At 41.9% G+C, this 19,826-nt stretch overlaps 1 protein-coding gene across 3 annotated transcripts in view; it reads left to right on the forward strand.

The window, feature by feature from the left end:
• The window catches only part of arhgef10la (Rho guanine nucleotide exchange factor (GEF) 10-like a), a 120,717-nt gene that overhangs the window by 89,173 nt on the left and 11,718 nt on the right, over nucleotides 1-19,826 (forward strand). For all 3 annotated transcript variants that reach the window (XM_084349885.1, XM_084349883.1, XM_084349884.1), the window contains 4 exons: nucleotides 3,920-4,006; nucleotides 8,778-8,992; nucleotides 9,886-10,043; nucleotides 12,359-12,501. In XM_084349885.1, coding sequence (XP_084206011.1) covers nucleotides 3,920-4,006; nucleotides 8,778-8,992; nucleotides 9,886-10,043; nucleotides 12,359-12,501 — 603 coding nt within the window. The remainder of the gene's footprint in view (nucleotides 1-3,919; nucleotides 4,007-8,777; nucleotides 8,993-9,885; nucleotides 10,044-12,358; nucleotides 12,502-19,826) is intronic.

Genomic DNA, 19,826 nt, shown 5'->3' on the forward strand with positions numbered 1-19,826 from the left:
ATCAAGTTAAGAATGAGTGTATAGTTACAGAGATCAATCAAGTTTATCAGTTACATCAAACATACATTGTACTGTATTCGGTTGAATAAGTCATTGCACTCTGTGTTTATTTACATTACACACAGATTCATAATTATTTTGGAATCGGGGTTGGAACATTACAATCACAGAAGAGTGTTCAAGGCCCGTCGATGTACATCTGATCTGGGATATTTCATTTTAGGATTTGCTTTTCATTTGCTTGTTTTACAAAAGTCTGCCTCGGTCTTACCTTGTTTAATTGTGGATCGCTGTATCTCCAGTTCGATGGGAACAATCTCTATTAAGTGTTCAGGGTTCGCATCAGACACAATGCTGTTGACCTGCTTTAATATGTTAATATGGCAGACTGATTCATAGAATTTCTCAAGGGGTTGGCCTTCAGTCTTTGAGCAGATTTTCATTCGTTGGAGCAGTGTGGACAAAGTGGACAGGTACTTGTTCCATGTAGTGTTACGACACTGTAGAGCACTCATAATCACAGACGTAGGAGACAAAAGAATGTGTTCACTCGCCCCAAAAGACCGAAGGCAGCGCGGAAATAACTTCTTTGTTTTGTATTTTTGCAGACAAATTCAGTCTTTCAAGGATAACAGATGGTCTGTCATTACACCCAAGAATTTGCATGAAAATACCTGCTTGTTTTATTTCATTATGGATAACAATAGGAACGTTATGAGGGACAGATTGTGAAACAAATAAAACTTCTCCCATTTTCTTTGTGGTAATCTGAAGAGCATTATTGTTGTTACTCAACCACCTTGGTGCAGCCCGGGGCTTCCTGACTTACTTAAACATGCAATATGTCATTTCTGCTGCAAGGGGTCTTCCAATCAAAACAATAAACACAAAAGAAGGTGTGAAGTAGCGTGGGATCATGGGAGTTGTTGTCTTTATTGTCGATGATGATGATGATTCGCTAACTTCCTCGATCTCCGAATTATCGTCTGATGTTTCCTCAGAAGTTGCCAGGCGACCGAACGAAACACACGGTTAGATGGGAAAAAAATGACAGATTTCTCTGAGTTGAAACATTGTTGGATGAAATTTGGAATAAAGTAAGTGCACTTCTCGACGAGAGATGGAACAAAAGGTCCTCATTTTAATGTGGAAATGTTACATAAAAGTAAAACAGAGATATTAGAGGGAGAAAAGAGGAAAGAATACTAATGAATCAAACGGGGATTCAGTTCCCGCTGGACCATTTTTGACACCAGAATGTCTGCTATAGTGTTTCAAAGCCAAGGGAAAATCATAAAAGGGGCTCTTGCATAGGTGTTGGGTTTGTCTAAATCTTATAGATCCTTTGTTTTGTTGTACTAACACAATATTGAGGTAAAGCCTACTGGTCTGAAACCCTTATGTTCTTTTGGACGTGGGATTTTTGGGCAATGGTTTTATGTGCAGAGTTTTCCATGACAGAGGGACAGTTTGTGTGAGCTGAAGCCTGAAAGATTGTTTGCCATACTGCAGTTAGAAAAGTGCTGCATTCACCAGCCCAGCAGCTTTCTTGACATTCACAGTTCTGTGTGGGGCTGCAGGTGTACCAGTTTTAAGTTTCCATTGTGCTTAACAGAAGTATCTAGTCATTTATAATTCATAAAAAAATTCATAATGTTCACAATAGGATGAGGAGATTAAATTCCTGTCAGAGTTTTCACATTTTTGAGGTTATTGGCTTTAAAGTCGACCTGCTTGCTATTGATTTTTGATTTGCTGGGGTCAGCACCAAACAGACATGTTTGCTTATATCTGAAGAACAAGATTTATACAATGCTGTTTTGTCACACACTTAACCTTTATCAAAACAATGCAGCTTCTGTGATTTGGATATCACACTCGCCCATGTTACCATTTGATAGTATTTCTATTAATTGTGCAGCCCTACTTTAAAGACATCTTCCAGAAGCTGTCTGTGTGCCAGTTTTGCTTCCATCATTCTGATTTTCATCTCTATTTCTGTCTGTTTAAGTGATCCAGACTCTTTGTTTCTTAAAGCCACTTTCTTTGCATTTATAACTTTGTTATGTCCCTTGTCACACATGATTTATTATTTGAATATATTCTAATCTCCTTTGTGGGTTACAGTCAGCGTTACACAAACAGTTAATGTAAGCTTCTGTGACAGTAGTCATTTTATCCAGTGAACCTTCCTGGACGATTTCCCAATTTGGCTTTTTTTTATCCCACTGACATTCGTCTTTGTCATTATCACTTTATTTTCTGGTTTACTTCTCTTGAGTGTTGTCTCATATACTAGGATCATGTGCACTTACTTAAATTAGTTAATACAATATGCTGCCCCACTGCAAATACAGTATTTTATTTGCCAAGTACTTTGTGACAAATAAATATACAGCTGCTGTATGTATTGTATATTTATTATTTTGCCCTAGCTGGCTGTCCCACAGCAGCTTGCAGCGTGTTGGCTGCTGTCCCCCTCCTCCTCTCCTACACATCTCTCTTCATCACTACAGCTATCCCTTCCTGACCCGCTGCTTCGGTTGCCACAACAGCAGCACTGGTTGGAAATATTTGAAACAAAAAAAATTGAAAAGGCAATCTCACTGGTTGGACCGTTCAGCTTTCACACGTGTTTTCTAGCTATTCTGTGCTGCTAATACTTCTGGTGCAGACAGTCCTTGAGCCCTTTTGAGTCTTAAAAAATATTTAATAAGTCAGCAGGTTATTAACATTAACATTGCTCAGCTGTGTTCTAAATAATCTAAAAATCAAAATTTTTGGTGGTTGGTGTTGAAATTGTGGCAGGCAGCCACAAGTAAATCAATGTAGGGGAAACACTGAGCATCTTTAACATTTACAAACACTCGTCCAGGATATTGGTTTTGTTATGGCTCTGAACATACTGTTCGAGCCCAGGTAATGAAGTCCAGAGGGACACTGGTTCAAGGCCACTTGTGACGCTATGCCGTTGGGGTGTGTGTATACAACAAACAGCAAAATCAATCCAAATTCTCCTGGAAAATCCCACATTTGATCACGGATCTTAAATTTTACAGCATCATAGATCAATGGACGCAAGTACGGCCTTCCCTAGTTTTCCCCCAAGTCTGCATCACTGTCTGCTTACACAAGGTTGAATCCAGGGACTTCAAAAAAAGAGCCGCGCATTGTAGATTGTAGCCAGCTCTCTGTGAAGCATGACAAAGATGCCGTACCAAATCTGCGATAGTACCTTGTGTGTGTCTGTATAATACCCACTTTGTTGCTAAATGAGCCCACGTTTGTAAGAACAATAGATGGAAGGGACGGCTGATTGAATCTTTGCCGTAGGCGTTTCTGAGTGCTCCCCTCCATCCTAGTTTCTTTCTCCTGTTAGTTCTGATCAGCTCCTGGGGGATGTTATTCAACATCTAACGGTAGAAGTGGCTTAATATCATCTCATGAGTCAGCTTGGGTTGCAGCTTCAGCAAAGTCACTCGCCGTGACTCCTCGCAATGTTGCCACTCAGCTGTGCTGTTGGAAGTTGCTCTGACAGACACGGTCCGCAGAGGCCAATGATTTACAGAATCAGAAGCAGTTCGCAGGACACCCATCCTCTTCTTACAGATGCGTCGAGTTAGACGCGACCGAAAGACATGCAAACAAAAAGATGTAACGTGTGAGCAGCTGATGCTTCAAGTCAGTGTTGTCATACGCTTACACGTACAGTGTGTGATAATGCATTCCTTGCAGATGGAAGAGGCGAGGCACTCTATTGTTTGCAAGAATTTTGATTGAACTTGTATCCTTGTGAAAAGGGACCAGCCAGGGCAAGGAGATATTTTTGGGACTACATCAAAAGAAAAAAGAAAAAAGATAAGGTTGCAGTATTGAGCCATGATGCATCTAAAATCAATATTCATTTTGTCTCTTGTAGCTTGAAGCTGCCCTCCACAATCCTGTTCACTGTGCATTGTTGGGCTTCTCCGCTGCGAGCACCTCCTTACCTCAAGGCTACCTCTGGGTAAGTGATCTGTTGCCTATACACACACCTGCACATGCATTCATATACTGTACACACACCCACACACTCAATTGAATGCTAAATAACTAGAAATAATAATAAATGACAAGGCAAAATAATGCACATTTTACAGTTGCTGATAGCTTAGCTTTTAACACAATAACCATAGCCATTTAAATGTCCCTGCTACCATATGCTCTCATTTATTCAAAAAAAAAAAGAAGAAAAAAAATGTATCTCAAGGCTAAAAATGGGACATGCACCATTTCTCTCTGCAAAATGTCGCCAGGAAACTGTGAATTAATACAGTGTAAAGGCTAGTGGTAGGTAACTGCTGCAGAGTGTTTTATGATGAGTGGGGCAAATTGTGCCGCCAGACCAGCACATCACAATCCCCGGACTTGTGGGAGTTTAGCTGGATCTGGAAGGGGGAGGGTGGGATTCAGAGGGAAAAAAATGATGCAAAGAATCTGCTATTAATCTTTAAGTTTCAATTTTTGTTCCCCCGTCCTTTTTGGAGACGGTGGGCAATTTATCAGGTAATCCTCTTTAAACCCAAAAGGTGCCTAAATCAAGTGTGGGCGCTTCAAGACACAGAGTGCAGCTCAGCGTCTGAGACTTAATTGCTTGTGCGATGCTATTCTAAAGAGGACTGGATGCTCGGATGGGGAAAAGGAGATATTGTGGAGCTGGCATTCAGGGCACTGAGATATCAGTGGTTGACCCTCAATTTCTCTTCGAGCACATACTATTACAGATGACTGTAATGTCCCTGACCTTGGCCTCCCGCACCATTTGGAGGAATAAAGGTAGCTTTTCCACATGCTGCGTGGTTAACTGGTACAGAATAGGTGTAGTGTAGTTAGTGAACGCAAGACTGAAGTGCTGCATTAAAAGGTTTAAGTCCCTTACGCCCACATGCATTCACGCACAATAGGGCCGTTAACAGCTGCTTCGCGGTTACATATGGTGGTGAAGTTCATTCATTTTTAAAGCATAGCGGCAAGGCATGCGGCGAAGACCTCAGACCGAGTCAAGTCTCACGTCATTCAAGAGGAATTCAAGTCACGTCTCAGGTCAAGTCTCAGAGTCCAGGAGAGCAAATCATACGGCTCAATATAAATGGTCAAGATCAAGTCTTTCTGGTCTCTGAATGCTGATGATGACAGTAACATGGCTTCTAAACATGTTCAAAGATGTTCTAAACAACTGAAGTAGATGGGGGCACGATAAAAAAACGACTAAAAAACAAAAGAAATGGCCTCAATACAACTCGTCTGGTCTAATCCACAGCCAAGAGATGCCACATAGATTTGAAAAGACATTGTTTACACCCTTTTTAAGTTGATCTGTCCACTGTAGCTGCTAAGCTAAAAGGGTTAGCGCATACCCCATCTGAAGTGGGTGCACACGCTCGACCGTGCATCTAGGGTGTAAACGACGTCTTATCCTTCACTATGCCTCGTTATGTACGTGACCATCTGAGGCTTTCTTATTTGTTTAGTTTTGTTCCAGGATTACACCAGGTGAAAACTTACCAGAAAGTTTTCCATATCAAAGATCTTCAGGGAGTCGGGTCTTAAGTACGTCAAGCTGAAGTTAAATTTCAAGTCACATTTTTGTGACATGCCTGACTTCAGTCCAAGTGATGTTTTCTTGGCAGTAATTTTGAAGAAATAGGTTTGCCTCAAAAGAAAAAAGAGTTTGGATCTGAATCTTTGGGAAAAAGAAAATGTCAGACGTTTCACTGTGATGGAGCATTGCTCAGTAAACAATGAAAATTCACCTCTTGATTGAATTATAATTGCATTTTTGGCTTTGGAGGCAGTCACAGTGGATATTTGGAATAAACTGGGGTACACTTACTGCATTTCAATAACGTGGAGATCTCTGCCTGTAGAAACCGAAGGGCTGTAGCGCCTTTATGGTGAATTCCATATATGAGGAAGTCTTCAAAGATATCCAGCAAAGAGGCCTTTCATGTTAAGGTCAAGTGTGTGGGATTGATTGCGGTGATGTTGAAGATTGCAACCAATTAAACACCCATTGCCTCCCCGACGGTGGCTGCTGAAAACGAGAAAGGCCCTCTCTAGAGCCAGTGTTTGATTTGTCCATTCTGGGCTACTGTATTTAACAGCAGTTCAACATGGCATACTGCGTGGAAGAGCATCCTTCCCTCTGCAGATAAAAAGGCTAATCCAAAGGTAACAAAAACACAATTATTGGTTTCAGACGATAATAAACTAATGATGTGATTACGATTATGAAAATGTCAGCAACCTTTTTCATTGTGAATGGAATTAAATTCTACAGAGTGAATCTTCTTCGCAGTGCCAGCCAAATCAGAAATTCAGGACCGACCTCACTAACAGAACAAGGGGCACCTTGAGTTACTGAGCTCATCTGACCTTCCTCCAGCACAGTCAGTGTTACATACTGTACAATGCAACATGTCAACAAAGCAAAAACAAACTGGTATCCACTGAAAAAATAATAGTGAAGGCCTGCGGATCCAGCAAGAATAATTAGTGGCTGAGCGTTCCCGCCCCCAGTTGGTTCTACCTCCCTGGCAGGCTTGTCAAATAAGGGATGACACTAATCATGTTAAAGTGAGATGGGCTATGGGGATTTCTGTGTGCTTTGATCAGAGTAATGACATTGTGTCTAATCAGCCTGATACCCCAGTGTTTCCCTGTTTGCCTTCACCTTCTTTGTTCCACTTTCTCCAGCATCCTGCTACTACTAACCATTACGCGTCTCCACTTATATGCATATTCAGGAGGCTAGAAATTCACAGCAAATGTCAGGGATGGGAAAATTTAAAATGCAGCCGTTTTGGAGTACATCAACAATCTGGTGACCCATGGTTTTGGCTGCTTAATGTGGCGAATGCAATTGAGCAGAGTGTGCTATCATGACCATTCTCCCACGCTTCCTCACCGCATCCAGAGCAATCTAATTATTGCTGGCAGAGCATTTACTGTTTGGGAAGTTTTTGTTTCTCCCGAGCTGAGCGGAGGAATCTGTCCAGGGCACGACTCCAGATATCTATTTCTCTAAATAAGTAGTGATGACTTTGTCAGGACACAGTATTTGCACTGGATATCAGGCGGGGAGAGAGAGAGAGAGAGAGAGAGGGGAGGACTGGGTGTAATTGAAAAGAGGAAGGGAGTGTATTCATTGACGTGGATCGTGGTGATGGCGGTGTGTGTAGTGTGTTTGTTAGGTACAGATGGACATGCGAATCTATAAATTATAAAGGAGTCTGGGCGAGGGGGGGCCTTGCCTCTGGGTCTGGTTACACAGATTCACTTGAAGCCGTCTTTTTTCGTGCTCCTCGCTGCGAGATAAGTCCCTGTCCTTTTTTTTTTTTTTTTCCACCCTGTGCAACAGACCATTATTTGTTCTGGCTCATTCTCAAGAGCCCACAGGATCGCTCCTGTCCAGATTCTGCACGCTGATACAAATCAAACAAATGATTGCATGCAAATAAGGGTGAGTGTGGAGGAGAAGAGCTAAAGACTATATTTAGCTCGTGTCACATTCGCACGATGTGATTCATACAGAGAATAAATCTTCGGCGTCTAGCAGCGAGCAGCCGTGCTTCTTTTTTCAAGAAGGACGTTGTGTTTTGTCTGGACATCCACCGAGGCCCCACGCAGGAGTAATGAATGAAATTGTGTTGAAAACCTACAGCGTCACTTTAATTGTTTGGGAATGGAGGCAATGCCACCTTAATTGGAATTGTATCTGAAATAGGTTGGAGGGCTCCTGCTGTCTTCGTTTACTCAGCATTGGCTTTGACAGGCTTACATAAAGGCCAATGTGAATATGCTACAGAGGAAATGAAGACACTCAGACTTTGGGGTGTGTGTTGCTTCGGGGAGCTTGTTATGAGTAGTGGACCTTTGTTGATAGCATCTGAGGCTGGTTTCTTGTTTGTTACTGTGTGTTTTTTTGTTTTTTTTTATAATGATTTGTGTTCTCTCTCTCTCTCTTGGAAAAGGGACAGACCACGAACACTGAATTGTAGAAACTACCAATCAATTCAAATTGAGCCACCGAAAGCTCCCGGATTTCAAAGGCTCTGTTTGAATGCTTGTGTTCGAGTCTTTATTTGTACTGAGAGCCGCAGCGTAAAGTTCTCAGCGTGACCTTGGACATGTTAACATCAGATGTCAGCGTAATGAATGGAAAATTATTTTATTTTCATTTTATCGTGAACTGACTCCCTCAATAGATCAGTCACTTGATCTCGTAAACTCATCATAAAAACCCCCTCATTGTTAAGCAACGCGGAGTCTTTCAGAAACTTACGAGAGCCTCTCTGTTCTTTCAGTGATGAAAAGATCGCAGGGGTTTAAGAATTGTTTGATGTTCTCGAGATGACATTGTGAATCCATTACATAATGTGTTTAAAATTCCAAGTGATATTCAAAAAAAAAAAAAAAAGAGAGCGCGGGCTACAAGCGACAAGGTCTGAAAGGATAATTGATTTGAACTTTTTTGAAATCTAAATTGCTGACAGGTAGAGAATGTTTAACCAAAGGCACATTATCCACTGGCCTCCACAATTTGATTAAGACACCGAACACATTGCAGGCGCCATTTAAGGGAGACCGGCGTGGTTCTGCTCTCTGCTCTTCCTATCTCTTTTTTTCTTCTGTTTCAGCAGAATAGTTTATTACCCACGGCATTATGATTCAGTCCATTGGTACAGCTTAACATGGGGTCTCGACCTTTTCTCAACCGTGTTTTTTTCTCCCTACAGGTGGCTGGCGGAGGAGACGGCTCTCAGGGGCAGATAGAGATATTTTCCCTCAACAGGCCCATGCCAAGAGCTGTAAAGAGCCTGCAGGTCGACGCCGCCGTCCGATGTCTGGATTATGTGCCAGAACCCTCTCCGAGTGAAGAAGTGGAAGCAGGAGTTCACAAGGCCCCCTCAGGGATCGGCGCCAACATTTGTGTCGGATCAGACGATGGGCGGTGAGAGACTGATATCACAGAAAACAGAGATGAACTACAAACAAGCCTTTGTGTTGAAATAGAATGATGTAAAATTATGAAATGAGATTTAACACACAAGTGTAAAGGTAAAAGAGTAGAATGCTTTTCTTCTGTAGCGAAATAATATCCTGTATAATCCTCTGTTACGGTCCCTTGAGATCACTTGCAGTATAGATTTGCTTGTCAATATTTCATCAAAGCAGGAAATCAGAGTTGATACCCTAACGCAGCATCAATACTGCTACTGCTGCAAAGATCACTGTTTCATTTTCAAATCCAATAAACCTTCTGATCCCCACTGTGTGTAACAGAGGATAGGTTTAATCTCGGTCTGCTGCCATAGTTCAGTGACTACGTTCTTTTGTTTGATTGTTTTTTTTTCCAAACTGAGAATATTCTTGGATTTTAGATTCAGCTTTATGTTCCCGCTTTTCTGTAATTTTCATTTATGGCGGTGTTTAGTCATTGCTATAAGAACCAGAATCATATGTCAGCAGTTTTTTTTTTTTTTATGCTGACTCATTCCCCTGTGGTGTTAGTGTCTGTCCAGGGAAACCGAAAGAAAGAAAAACGTAGAGTAAAATAAAAAAAAAAAAAACAATTTCAGCATTTCAGCACACTCGAAGGACTGTCAGCCTCTTCTCAAACGGAGAGAAACAAACAGCGATGTGCATTTGTCATTCTGGAGAAGACAATAAGATGCAGCAAAGTTCAGATGGCATTTCAAACATGAGAAAGATAGAGTGGTTGCACATACACAATGCTTTGCTCCAAAGTGCACTGTTAAATCAAACTGCATGAAAACGAGGCACTCTGTCATTTCAAATGACACTCATTTATCATGCCGGCTTGTGCTGCTTTTGTTCTTCCAGCGTCCTGGTCTACGGCAGTGTGGACACCGCAGCACAATGCCTATTGACCCTCCGTAACCCAGAGGGCTGCCCTGTGCTGTGCCTGAAGCACTCCTCTCGCTTCCTGTTTGCAGGCCTGCGGAACGGAACCATGATGGTTTATGGAAGAAGTAGCAGGGGTAAGGTCCCTCCAAGGTTGCTTTGTTTCCAGACGGATGGCTGTAGTTTGTGTTGCAGTTCTCAGTGTGAGGTCTGTCGGGGAAGTGAAATGTACAAATGTCCCCGGTGCTTTTTTAAATCTTATGTCAGAAGAATATATGATGAAAGATGAAGTCGCAGCTAATTCGAAAATGCAAAACATATTTGTGATGACATTGACGAAATTCTCTAAAAATACTATTTTCATAAACGTGTAGCTACAGTAAATGAGGCATGTCATTGCTATTGTGTGCGAATTCCAGCCTTTACTGCGTTTCTACCAATTCAATACAAACACAATTAGACAAACAGGGTGCATTCATGTCACAGTAACATACATTTCTAATTCTGACGTGAGGCTACCCAGTGTCTCGTTCCCTTTTGCTCTTGTAGATAGAAACCTGCATGCCAGCTACTCTCCTAATGAGATGTTATGTTAAATGGACTGAGACATCTTTTATCGTTAATTTCTAATGGCTGTTGTTAATCAACAAAATATATTTTTTCCCACAGTGAAATAATTAGTACAAATGAGTTTCACTGTTTTCATGCATTATAAATTTCTAAAACAGCTCTGTGGTAAACATCTTTTGTGTTCAATATCAGTGTTAAGTGTCATGTGTGACACATTTTTCAGGAAAAACCCATTTTCAGAACGAGAGTATTTGTAAAATTCAATTAATTTCAGACTGCCTTTCAAACTGCTGCCTTTCGAATCACTTTCCCTTAATGCTATACCTTTCCATTCCTACTGATTTTCACACCCGCTGTAAGTATGAAAATAACACTTCGCCATGTGGTAGATGGCATGCCATGTTTAGTCAGGCGACGCACAAGGCCAGGGGGGGCTTAACATCATCACAGCAGTCGTATGCAGGCTTCACAGCCAGCGGGAGCACAATAGCTCTATCACCAGGCTTCTTCTTACCTGGCCACAGTATGTCAACGTGCTTGCCTTCCTCCTGTGCCCCTCTCTCCTCCCAAGCAGAAAGGATGATTAATTACACCAAGCTGCTGCATGCCGATTAAATATTACTATTCATGCTTTGTATATAAAAAAAAAAAGGACAGGAGAAAAGCTCTGGAGGGTGCCGGGGAATGTTTGTGGATTCGGCACATCTGTTAAAGATTTATGCCCTTGACTAGCGTGCTACTGTCTAAAAACAAGTCTGCAGCAGCCAGGAAAGGCCAAGGCTTCAGTCGAGACTTGTATCAAAAAGCGTTTAAATGCTCCAAACATATTTGTTGCTCAGTGAGTAATGTGCTCCAGCTATCCTCACCGAGATATGCACATCATGTCAACTTGCAACAAAAATATTCTGCCAAACGAGGCAGAGAAGTTTGGTTTAGCGTGACAAGTCGGGGCCCCTCCGTGTTAAAGAGGGAGAAGCTTTGGTGTGGCCTTGCTCAGCGTGAGGGGCCGGAGGGACATTTACAAGAGTGAATTTTGAAAAGGTGGAAAAATGACCTTTATAACATGCCAAGCAATTAACCTGTGGAAGGCAGAAGGCATTGTAAAGCTATTCTGCTATGAAAGCCAGAAATAAACAACTCAAAATGTTAATTAAATGGCTGGGTGCACTCCCTTCCCTAATTTTGCTTCATTAACGCATAGCAAAGGAAATGCTTATGCAATTCACTTTATAATGTGCTTCTGTGTTAGCTGCAACGTGTGCCCCGTGATTAAAGCTCAGAGAATAAAGGTCTGCTTCATTTTCACACTGATGAAGCAAAATGGGAGTGCAAGACAGAGAGAGAGAGAGAGAGAGAGAGAGAGAGAACTGATGATAAAGTAGTTGGAAAGTGGATTAAAGCGTACACCGCTTATTAGCATGTGGGAGGCAGGGATGAAAACATCGCGCTGCACAGTGTGTGACGATTCAAATGGAAGTTCACAGTAGTTATTTAGTCAACCTGTGGTATATATTCTCTCACATGGCGTTTTTTTTTTTATTAGAGTGAAAGAAAATGAGCCTTCACTGTGAGCCTTCTTCACTGATGCTTAGTAATTGCTCAGCAGTGTTAGATGGCTTTAGGAGTGCTTTTAAAGTAAACACCAAGCTAACTTGCTGCGGTACAAGTGGGAAGAATTGAATTTAATTGCCTCGCTCAATGTGTTCAAATCGAAGCAGGGCATGTGTTCAGAGATTATTAATATAACTGTAGGCTTGCTGTGATAATAGCCATTGATTTGAAGGGTTTTTCTTATGTCCTTTTGATTTCTTGGTTGTAGTTTTGAGCAGCGCATTGTGTTTTTGTTCACAGTTATTTTTTTTCCTTTTTTTCCCCCTCCCAGATGACCTCTGGGACCCCGACTCCTGCAGATGTGTAAGCCTTGGCTCAGAACCAGTGCGAACACTGTTGGTGTTAGATGACTCAGTGTGGGCGAGCTGTGGGAACACGGTCACAGTCATGGACATCTCCAGCCTCACCACTCAGGTAAATAACTCAGTCATTGCTGGGCACATAATGTTGCACTTTACCTTTTACTAAAAAAATAAACGGATATCGACGGCTACCGTGTGGGAAAGTTCTGAACATTGTGCATTGTTTTTTCCGATATTCCTTCTTAACTCTTTGTACTTTCATCTTCAACTTAAACACGCTGGTATTTTTGCTTATTGTGATGTTTTTTTCTTGGAGAAATCTTCAAATGCTCAATATGCTCACAACTACACAGTACACTTTTTATCAAAACTACAAAATATATTCAAAATGCTCAGAACTACTATTTCCCTCAATCTCTCTCTGACAGCTGTCAACCTGCCTGTCTGCTCCCTTCCTCCCGCTCGCTGGGGTGCGTTTACACCTCGTATTGCAACGTACATCCAGTGACATCATGACGTCATCACGCACATACAACGTGATTATGTGGAAGATGAAAGTCTAAGCTGCCTGTTGCAAAAACAAATGAATGCTCAAGCTATCCCAGCTTTTATTTTAAACCAATTTAAGCAGGATCGTGTAAATAACAATCTTCTGTGGCCAGCAGGGGGCTGCCGGCAGGAGGCCTGTTTATTAATGGGGGATAAATGTAAAAGAAAATAACAAAACTTGAGGTCAGGATCTTTACACTGATACTTGATAAATAGGTGCTGTTGCTCCACCAATTCAAGACACTGTTGAAAAAGTGCAGAAAAAGTGAAGTGCACTGTTGAATTTTCTAAATTTCCCTAATTTTTATTAATATATATGCTCTTTGGATTATAGTAATGGTGGATAGTCACCCTTTTAAGCATCCTTAGCCTTAAGGCTGACAGGGACAAATATCATTTGATCTGTACTGACTGTCTAATGTATGTAAATATGAATAGATCTTTTTGCTTATCCAGTCAACATAACAACCTTTTGTAAATGTTCGTCTCTCTGTTTATTTCATTTTTTGCATTGTTTATTTTCTTTGTCTCTATACTAGATTATGGGAGACGTTTGTGTACGTAAGGAAGTCTAAAAAATCAAATGAAAGATAGCAATTTAGGTGGTCATGTCATATGGCATACATAGCAAGATGTCATATTACAAAATATTACATCCAAGCATCCATCCATCCATCCATCCGTTTTCTGGGCCAGGGCAGCAGGCAAAGAGCAGGGAAGCATTTCTGAAGTCCCCAAACTCTCATCCTGGTGGCTGCGCCTTGAGATCCTATCCACGAAGATCATAAACAGACTGTGACAAGGGACAACCCCGGCGGAGCCCAACACCCATAAAACGTTTTTGACTCCCTGCCGAGAACAGTGTTTCACCCTGGTTATATAAGGACTGCATGGCCTGCAGCAAGGGCCTCAGTACCTCGTACTATCACTGTACCCCCACAGGAATCCCCAAGGGAACGTAAGCAAACAAAACACATGTAGATTTGACGGGCAAACTCCCATGACTCCCACAATAACTCTGCATGGATAAAGAGCTGGTTCACTGTTCCACGACCAGGGTGAAATCTGCATTGCTTTTCCAGAAAGGCTTAAAAACTGTCCCCTACTTCTACAACATTGAAAAGCTTATCAGCCGAGACAGCTCAACCTGCCATATCTCAGGGTGGATCTCATCCACATCTGGCGTTTTGCCTCTGAGGAGCATCTTAACTACCATAGAGACCTCTGTCCAGGGATGTGGGTATGGTTTCATCTTCAGACTGTGCCTCCTCCACAGAGGACATGTTTGTCAAGTTTGGGAGTTCCTTAGAGTGCCGTTTCCACTGCTCAGTTCCTCCCATGCTGAACAAAGCCATAGCCAACCCAGCTTTCCCTTTATGACTCACTCGTTTGCCAGAACTTCCTTGAGGCCAATCGGAAGTCTTTCTCCATAGCTTCACTGAACTCCCCCCGCACGCAGGTTTTTGCTTCGGTGACCACTGACAACTCCTAGCAGCCACATCCACAATGGAGGCTTTGAACATGGCCCTCTCGGATTCCATGTCCTCAACCTCTCCGGAGGAGAGAGTGAAAGAGCTCGTGGACAGGGAAGTCAGCCATACATTTCCAGTTCCCCCTCACTTCACGTCTGGCTTTACAAGGCAATGCCGTCAGTCCTCCTTGCCATCTGATCCGACAGCTCTGCTCCTCTCTCCGCCAGAGTGTCCAAGACATGCGGCCACAGATGTGACGATCATCAGCCTTTGGCCAAACGCGTTCTGTTACCAAGTACACTTGTGAATCACCCTATGGTCGATCATGGTGTTTGTTTTGACCAATTCATGACATTGCACCTCATCCCAAAACCTTTCCTTGGAGATGCTGGGCCCACAGGGCAGCACCTCCATGTAGGTCATTCAAGCTGTGTCCAATCAGACATTTCTTTCTCAGCTTTGGCTCCAGGAGAGGGCCTCGGGTTTCAAAAATATTACAGTATAGGTTAACTATAATGTCCTTACCTTTAAAAGTTGTTATAGAGCAAAAAAAAAATGCAAAAAAACAATCATAATTATAGAATGACACTCAGTTGAGCACATACCTCAAGCCATACCAAGGACAACAGCCCCCTTTAATTTAATCAAGCATGACCCTAAATTTAACCATAATTAAAGCTCACCAGATGAAAGGATCCACATCAGATTACATTCACTCTTAGATACCAGCCAACTGAATACGGCTGATCTCTTTCATCAATAGCCCTGCATTATTCCCTGAGAATTTAACAAAAATGTCAAAAAGCATCTTATCTCACCCAATGTTAAATAAAGTGAGAAAAAGCCCTCGGTCTGTACCTTTATCCAGATCTGTACCTGAAGTTAATGGGTTCTGTTCTAGGCCGAGACAAATCCTCCATCCAAGTTGTGAGTAAATCTTTTCAGTAGTTTTTGTGTAATCCTGCTGACAAACCAACAAACAATCAAACTGACGCAGGTTGAAAACATAACATCCTTGGCGGAGGTAATAATGCAATTCAAAAGATCTTGTTTGAAAGGATTGTCTAACCGGTTAAAGAATGAGCTTCAAGGATATTTGTTTTGTTATGTGTCACTTCTTGCAAGGTCAACTCCACCCACCTTGCCAGCTGATAAATATTTTCAGTCTTCACTGAAACATGGTTCGAAAACCAAAATGGATGGCTTCATAAGTGAAAGTGCTAGACAAGGTGATTTTTTTTATTTTTTTATTTGTTCTGTCGCTTTTTGCAGCATTTGAGGAAATTTTCCTCTCCTTTCATTTTCTGAAAAGATTTATGCACACGGCCTCAGAGAGCCGGCTTTCTAATCTGTGATGTCATCAAGATTTACTGCCTGGAGCTGCTGCGTGGACAACGAATCAAAGCCCGTGTAGTCATACAATATTTGTTGGAGCGCTCCCACACAAATAAGCTTCATTTCGCTGTAGCGCTCTGAGTTATGGTACAGGAATGTGCACTGTTATCTCCAGAAAATCATCCTGGGTGTTGTCTCTGTCACGCTTTCCATTTTTGTGTACTCATTCTCCAAGGTGTTCATCTGTACAGTGTGTCATTAGAGGTGTACAGGGGGGCACTTCTCCGGCTGTGGTAGACAATAATGAATGACACAAAACAAACTCTTCTGGGTAATGTTAATATGGTATTCAGATGCCGAACTGCAAACCATTACCATTTAATTATAGCTCCCAGATGGGAGTGTGCGTCGCTGTGTAAATGGGTAGAGGGTTTTTGTGGAAAAGGAGCATGTGTGCGAAGCAATCCTGCCCTGGATGAATAAAAGTTGATGACATATGAAAAATATGAGTCTGAATTTGAACAGCCACACAAACTAAAACACCAACAATAAACAAAATGCATGTGTCATTGCCCGCATTGTATAAATTTGTTTTTCATTTTCAATGTAAATGAGCTTCATTTCTAGAAAGAACTGAATCAAGAAAGTGGCAAATGCACAATCGTTATTTAACCACTTATTCCATTTGCAATTACAAATGTTTTGGTCGACCTCGTGTTAGATATGATATGAATATAAATATGCAGCACAGTTGCAAAAAAAAAAAAAACTTAAATGAAGTACGAATTGAATATGCACATGCATTTACATGTTATTCTCTTAAAAGTTGCAGCAAATTAAAAGAGGCAGCTGACAAATCTGGACGATCAATACAGAGACAGCTGCTTATTGAGTCTGCCTCAAGATCCTCATAATCAGGTGTGAGCTGAGCCAAGGATGTCTCCTTTTATTCTTTCACCTATTTTCCATCGCCCGTTCCTCTAGAGACGCGAGCTTAATCAGCTGAATGGCCACGCAGCGGAGGCACAGTTCTGGTTCAGTGTATCTCCCACAGAGCTTAACAGGTCAGCTCTGGTTACTTCTTCGCTAACCTTGTCTTCCTCACTAATATGTACTCAAGAGGGCTGACTTCACAGGGGCTGTGATGCATATCTGGGATCTGAAGAAGCAGAGCTTGGCACCTGTAGCAAGAGATATGACTTGGAGCAAGGAAAGAGGGTCAGGGACTCCTATTCACTTCACTTCTTTCCATTGTTTTCCCCAATGGATGTTGCCAGATTTGCAGCACTTTTAAATCATTTATCCACGACACTGCTGGACACTGTAGCCTGACTCGTTTGACTCATCCTTGCACCCTACTGCTTGGTTTTGTCTCTTTTTAAATCTTCACGGTCAATGACTTACAGCATTACTTGAATAAAACCTTTTCACTCTATTTTTGTGTAAACATGGCTGTGCTCTTAGTCCAGGGTTAGAAATTCTCTCCGACAGAAACCCAAAGGATCTTCAACGCGTAAAAAATTGTTTATACTCTCAGCTTTGTACTATTTGATTATTTACACTCCACCCCAGAGGGGATACATTGAAAAAGTGCTGACGAAACCTCAGCAATAGAACGGCTACAAGGAAAAAGAGAGAAGAGGGCTGAAGGAATTTGAGGATTTAGAAGCTGTTTCATCAGTGATTAGATGCAGATGTCTTGTAACAAGCGCACAAGCCTCAAATGGTCAATAGTCAAAACTGTCAAACATATCGTATGTTTGACAGTTTTGACTATTGACCATTTTAGATTACCACAGAGGTTTAAGCCAAGGAAAAAACTTAGAAGCAAGACCGAGAGATTACAGTGAAATTAGCAGCTTTACTTAGTCACTGCAGGGGTTTGAATTAAACGCTCACATCATCATGCTGACAGGCTCATAGTGCTAATGCTAACATATCAATGTATAGCTGGCATAACGTTCACCATGTTCCCCATTTAGGTCTAGCACGTTAGCATGCAAGCATTTTCTAATAAGAACTAAGCATAAAGTCCAGCCAAGCCTTGTGGGAATGCCATTCATTTTGCAGGTGAGTGTTACCAAGGTTACTACTGTTCATCCTGAATGTCAGAACTAAATTTTCAGGGAAATGCATCCAACAGCTGTCTGAAACAAAAATGGGGACCTGCTGGTGGCACTAGTCATTGGTTCACCAAAGCCATTAGGACACATCACCAGGGAACCATGAATGTTCGTATCAAACTCTGCCAATCCATAACCGGATTTTGAGATATTTTACTAAACATTTTTACAACACATTTTCATGGCTCTCATTAAAGTTCATCAAAATGTTTTCCTCAGGACCAAAGTGGTGGAACTACTAATTTGGCTAGAAAGGTAAAGGAAATGCTGTAGTAGCATGGCTGCATGCATTATCACCTCGGTATAGGGTAAAAAAGGCTAATTCCCCACTAAAGAAAAGGTAACAGCTGCTTGCTTTTTACTTAGCTCTGAGGTTGTTGTTGTTTCACATAGTGTCAGGTATTTTAGATTCAGATAGTGGAAGGACAGGAAATCTTCAGATGAAGCTCTAGCGAACATTTGGACAGGAAGACTACTCTTTCGCATGCCCAGTCTTTTATAGTTTATTTCTGATACCATCCTTTTGTTTACTCCTCTCACGCTCACTCTTAACTGCCCGTCATTATCTGGGGCTGTCAATTGATATCAGCCGCTCACATCGGCTGGGCACATCCGTCCAATAGCACAGCGACACAGCTTCACTGCTTCACTGCTTCATCTAGCTCCTGTCCTTTTCAATATGAATGTCTCCCTGCCTTTTGTTTATTCGAGTAGTCTTCCGATGGCAGTCGTACACCAACAGTCTTATACCAGTGAGTCAGACTAGGTGAGGAAAGTCACTTATGCCCAGTGGCCAAAGAAGGTACTGCAACAAGAATCATCCCCCAAATCCAAAACCAAAAGAGCAAGTTCATCAGCTCTTACTCCTTTTCCCCAAATTGTTTGCTTTCACAATTACTACAGACATGACCTGAGCTCTCCTCACCACCAGAGGACCCTGTTTACAGTAAACATGTGATCGGCGGTGTCCTCATTAAACTATCTGACATGTGACGACACGTAAAAATCAGTTTAAACTGATTAACTTCAAACAAATATAATCTGGATATATCAGTAAAATTTCAAAATAACAAAACCTATTTACATTCCCATCAGGCCACCACAAAGGGGTTCAGTAGCAGCAGGGGTGGCGGCTCACAATGGGAATTTGAAACAACTTAATTGGGGAGAAAATTAGGAAAACCTCAGTCAACCAAATTATATTTTAGATAATCACACAGCAGGGGCTGAGTTGACTGATGATAATATAGTGCTTACTTTGTTTGATTTTTACACAAATGTAATTTTGTTCAAACCCACTAACATTCGTGTCATGATTTCAGACAGTTCTCAGTTTTGTTTTTGAGTTTTCTTATGGGCCGATCTCTGCCGTATTTTAGAAATCCACAAACTTCAGCACTTTGTAGAGGTGACTCTCTCCTGTGTAACCAACCCTTAACAAAGTAGGACATGCGTGGACATACAGGCTTTGATCAATACTGACTGGCAGGCCTTGTTCCTTCCTCGTCCCATTACTGTTTCTTTTTCTACCTGCTTTCTCCCATCACTCACATGTCCGCTCGACTCCCCCGCCATAGCTCAGAGTGATATGTGGAGTTAGTGCTCAGCAAAGGACAAAGACACCTTGTCACCTAGTGTAATGAAGGACTAATGAGCTGTTCAGACCAGCTGCAGTGTTTGTGGCTTAAGCTCGGCTGTTATTTCCCACTGCTGGTGGAGGACTATAGGAGGGATGTTGCTGTTAGTGTGACACTGCCGATTTGAGTGGAAAGGGCACATTACTACTGTCAAGCTTCACTGGCCACCACATCTCTGTAAGCAAGGCTGGATTCAGCAGACTAATGCCTGGCTGTAGGTTGGAGGCAACAGTTGTGGCTCTTACTCATCCTGTATTTGACACAGTGCGATGGGCCATCAACCTGTTTGGTCTTTATCCGTGGTAAAATGCTTGGAGTACA

The sequence above is a fragment of the Pagrus pagrus genome (genome assembly GCF_965226575.1).
Source record: "Pagrus pagrus genome assembly, chromosome: 3".
NCBI classification, from domain to species: domain Eukaryota; kingdom Metazoa; phylum Chordata; class Actinopteri; order Spariformes; family Sparidae; genus Pagrus; species Pagrus pagrus.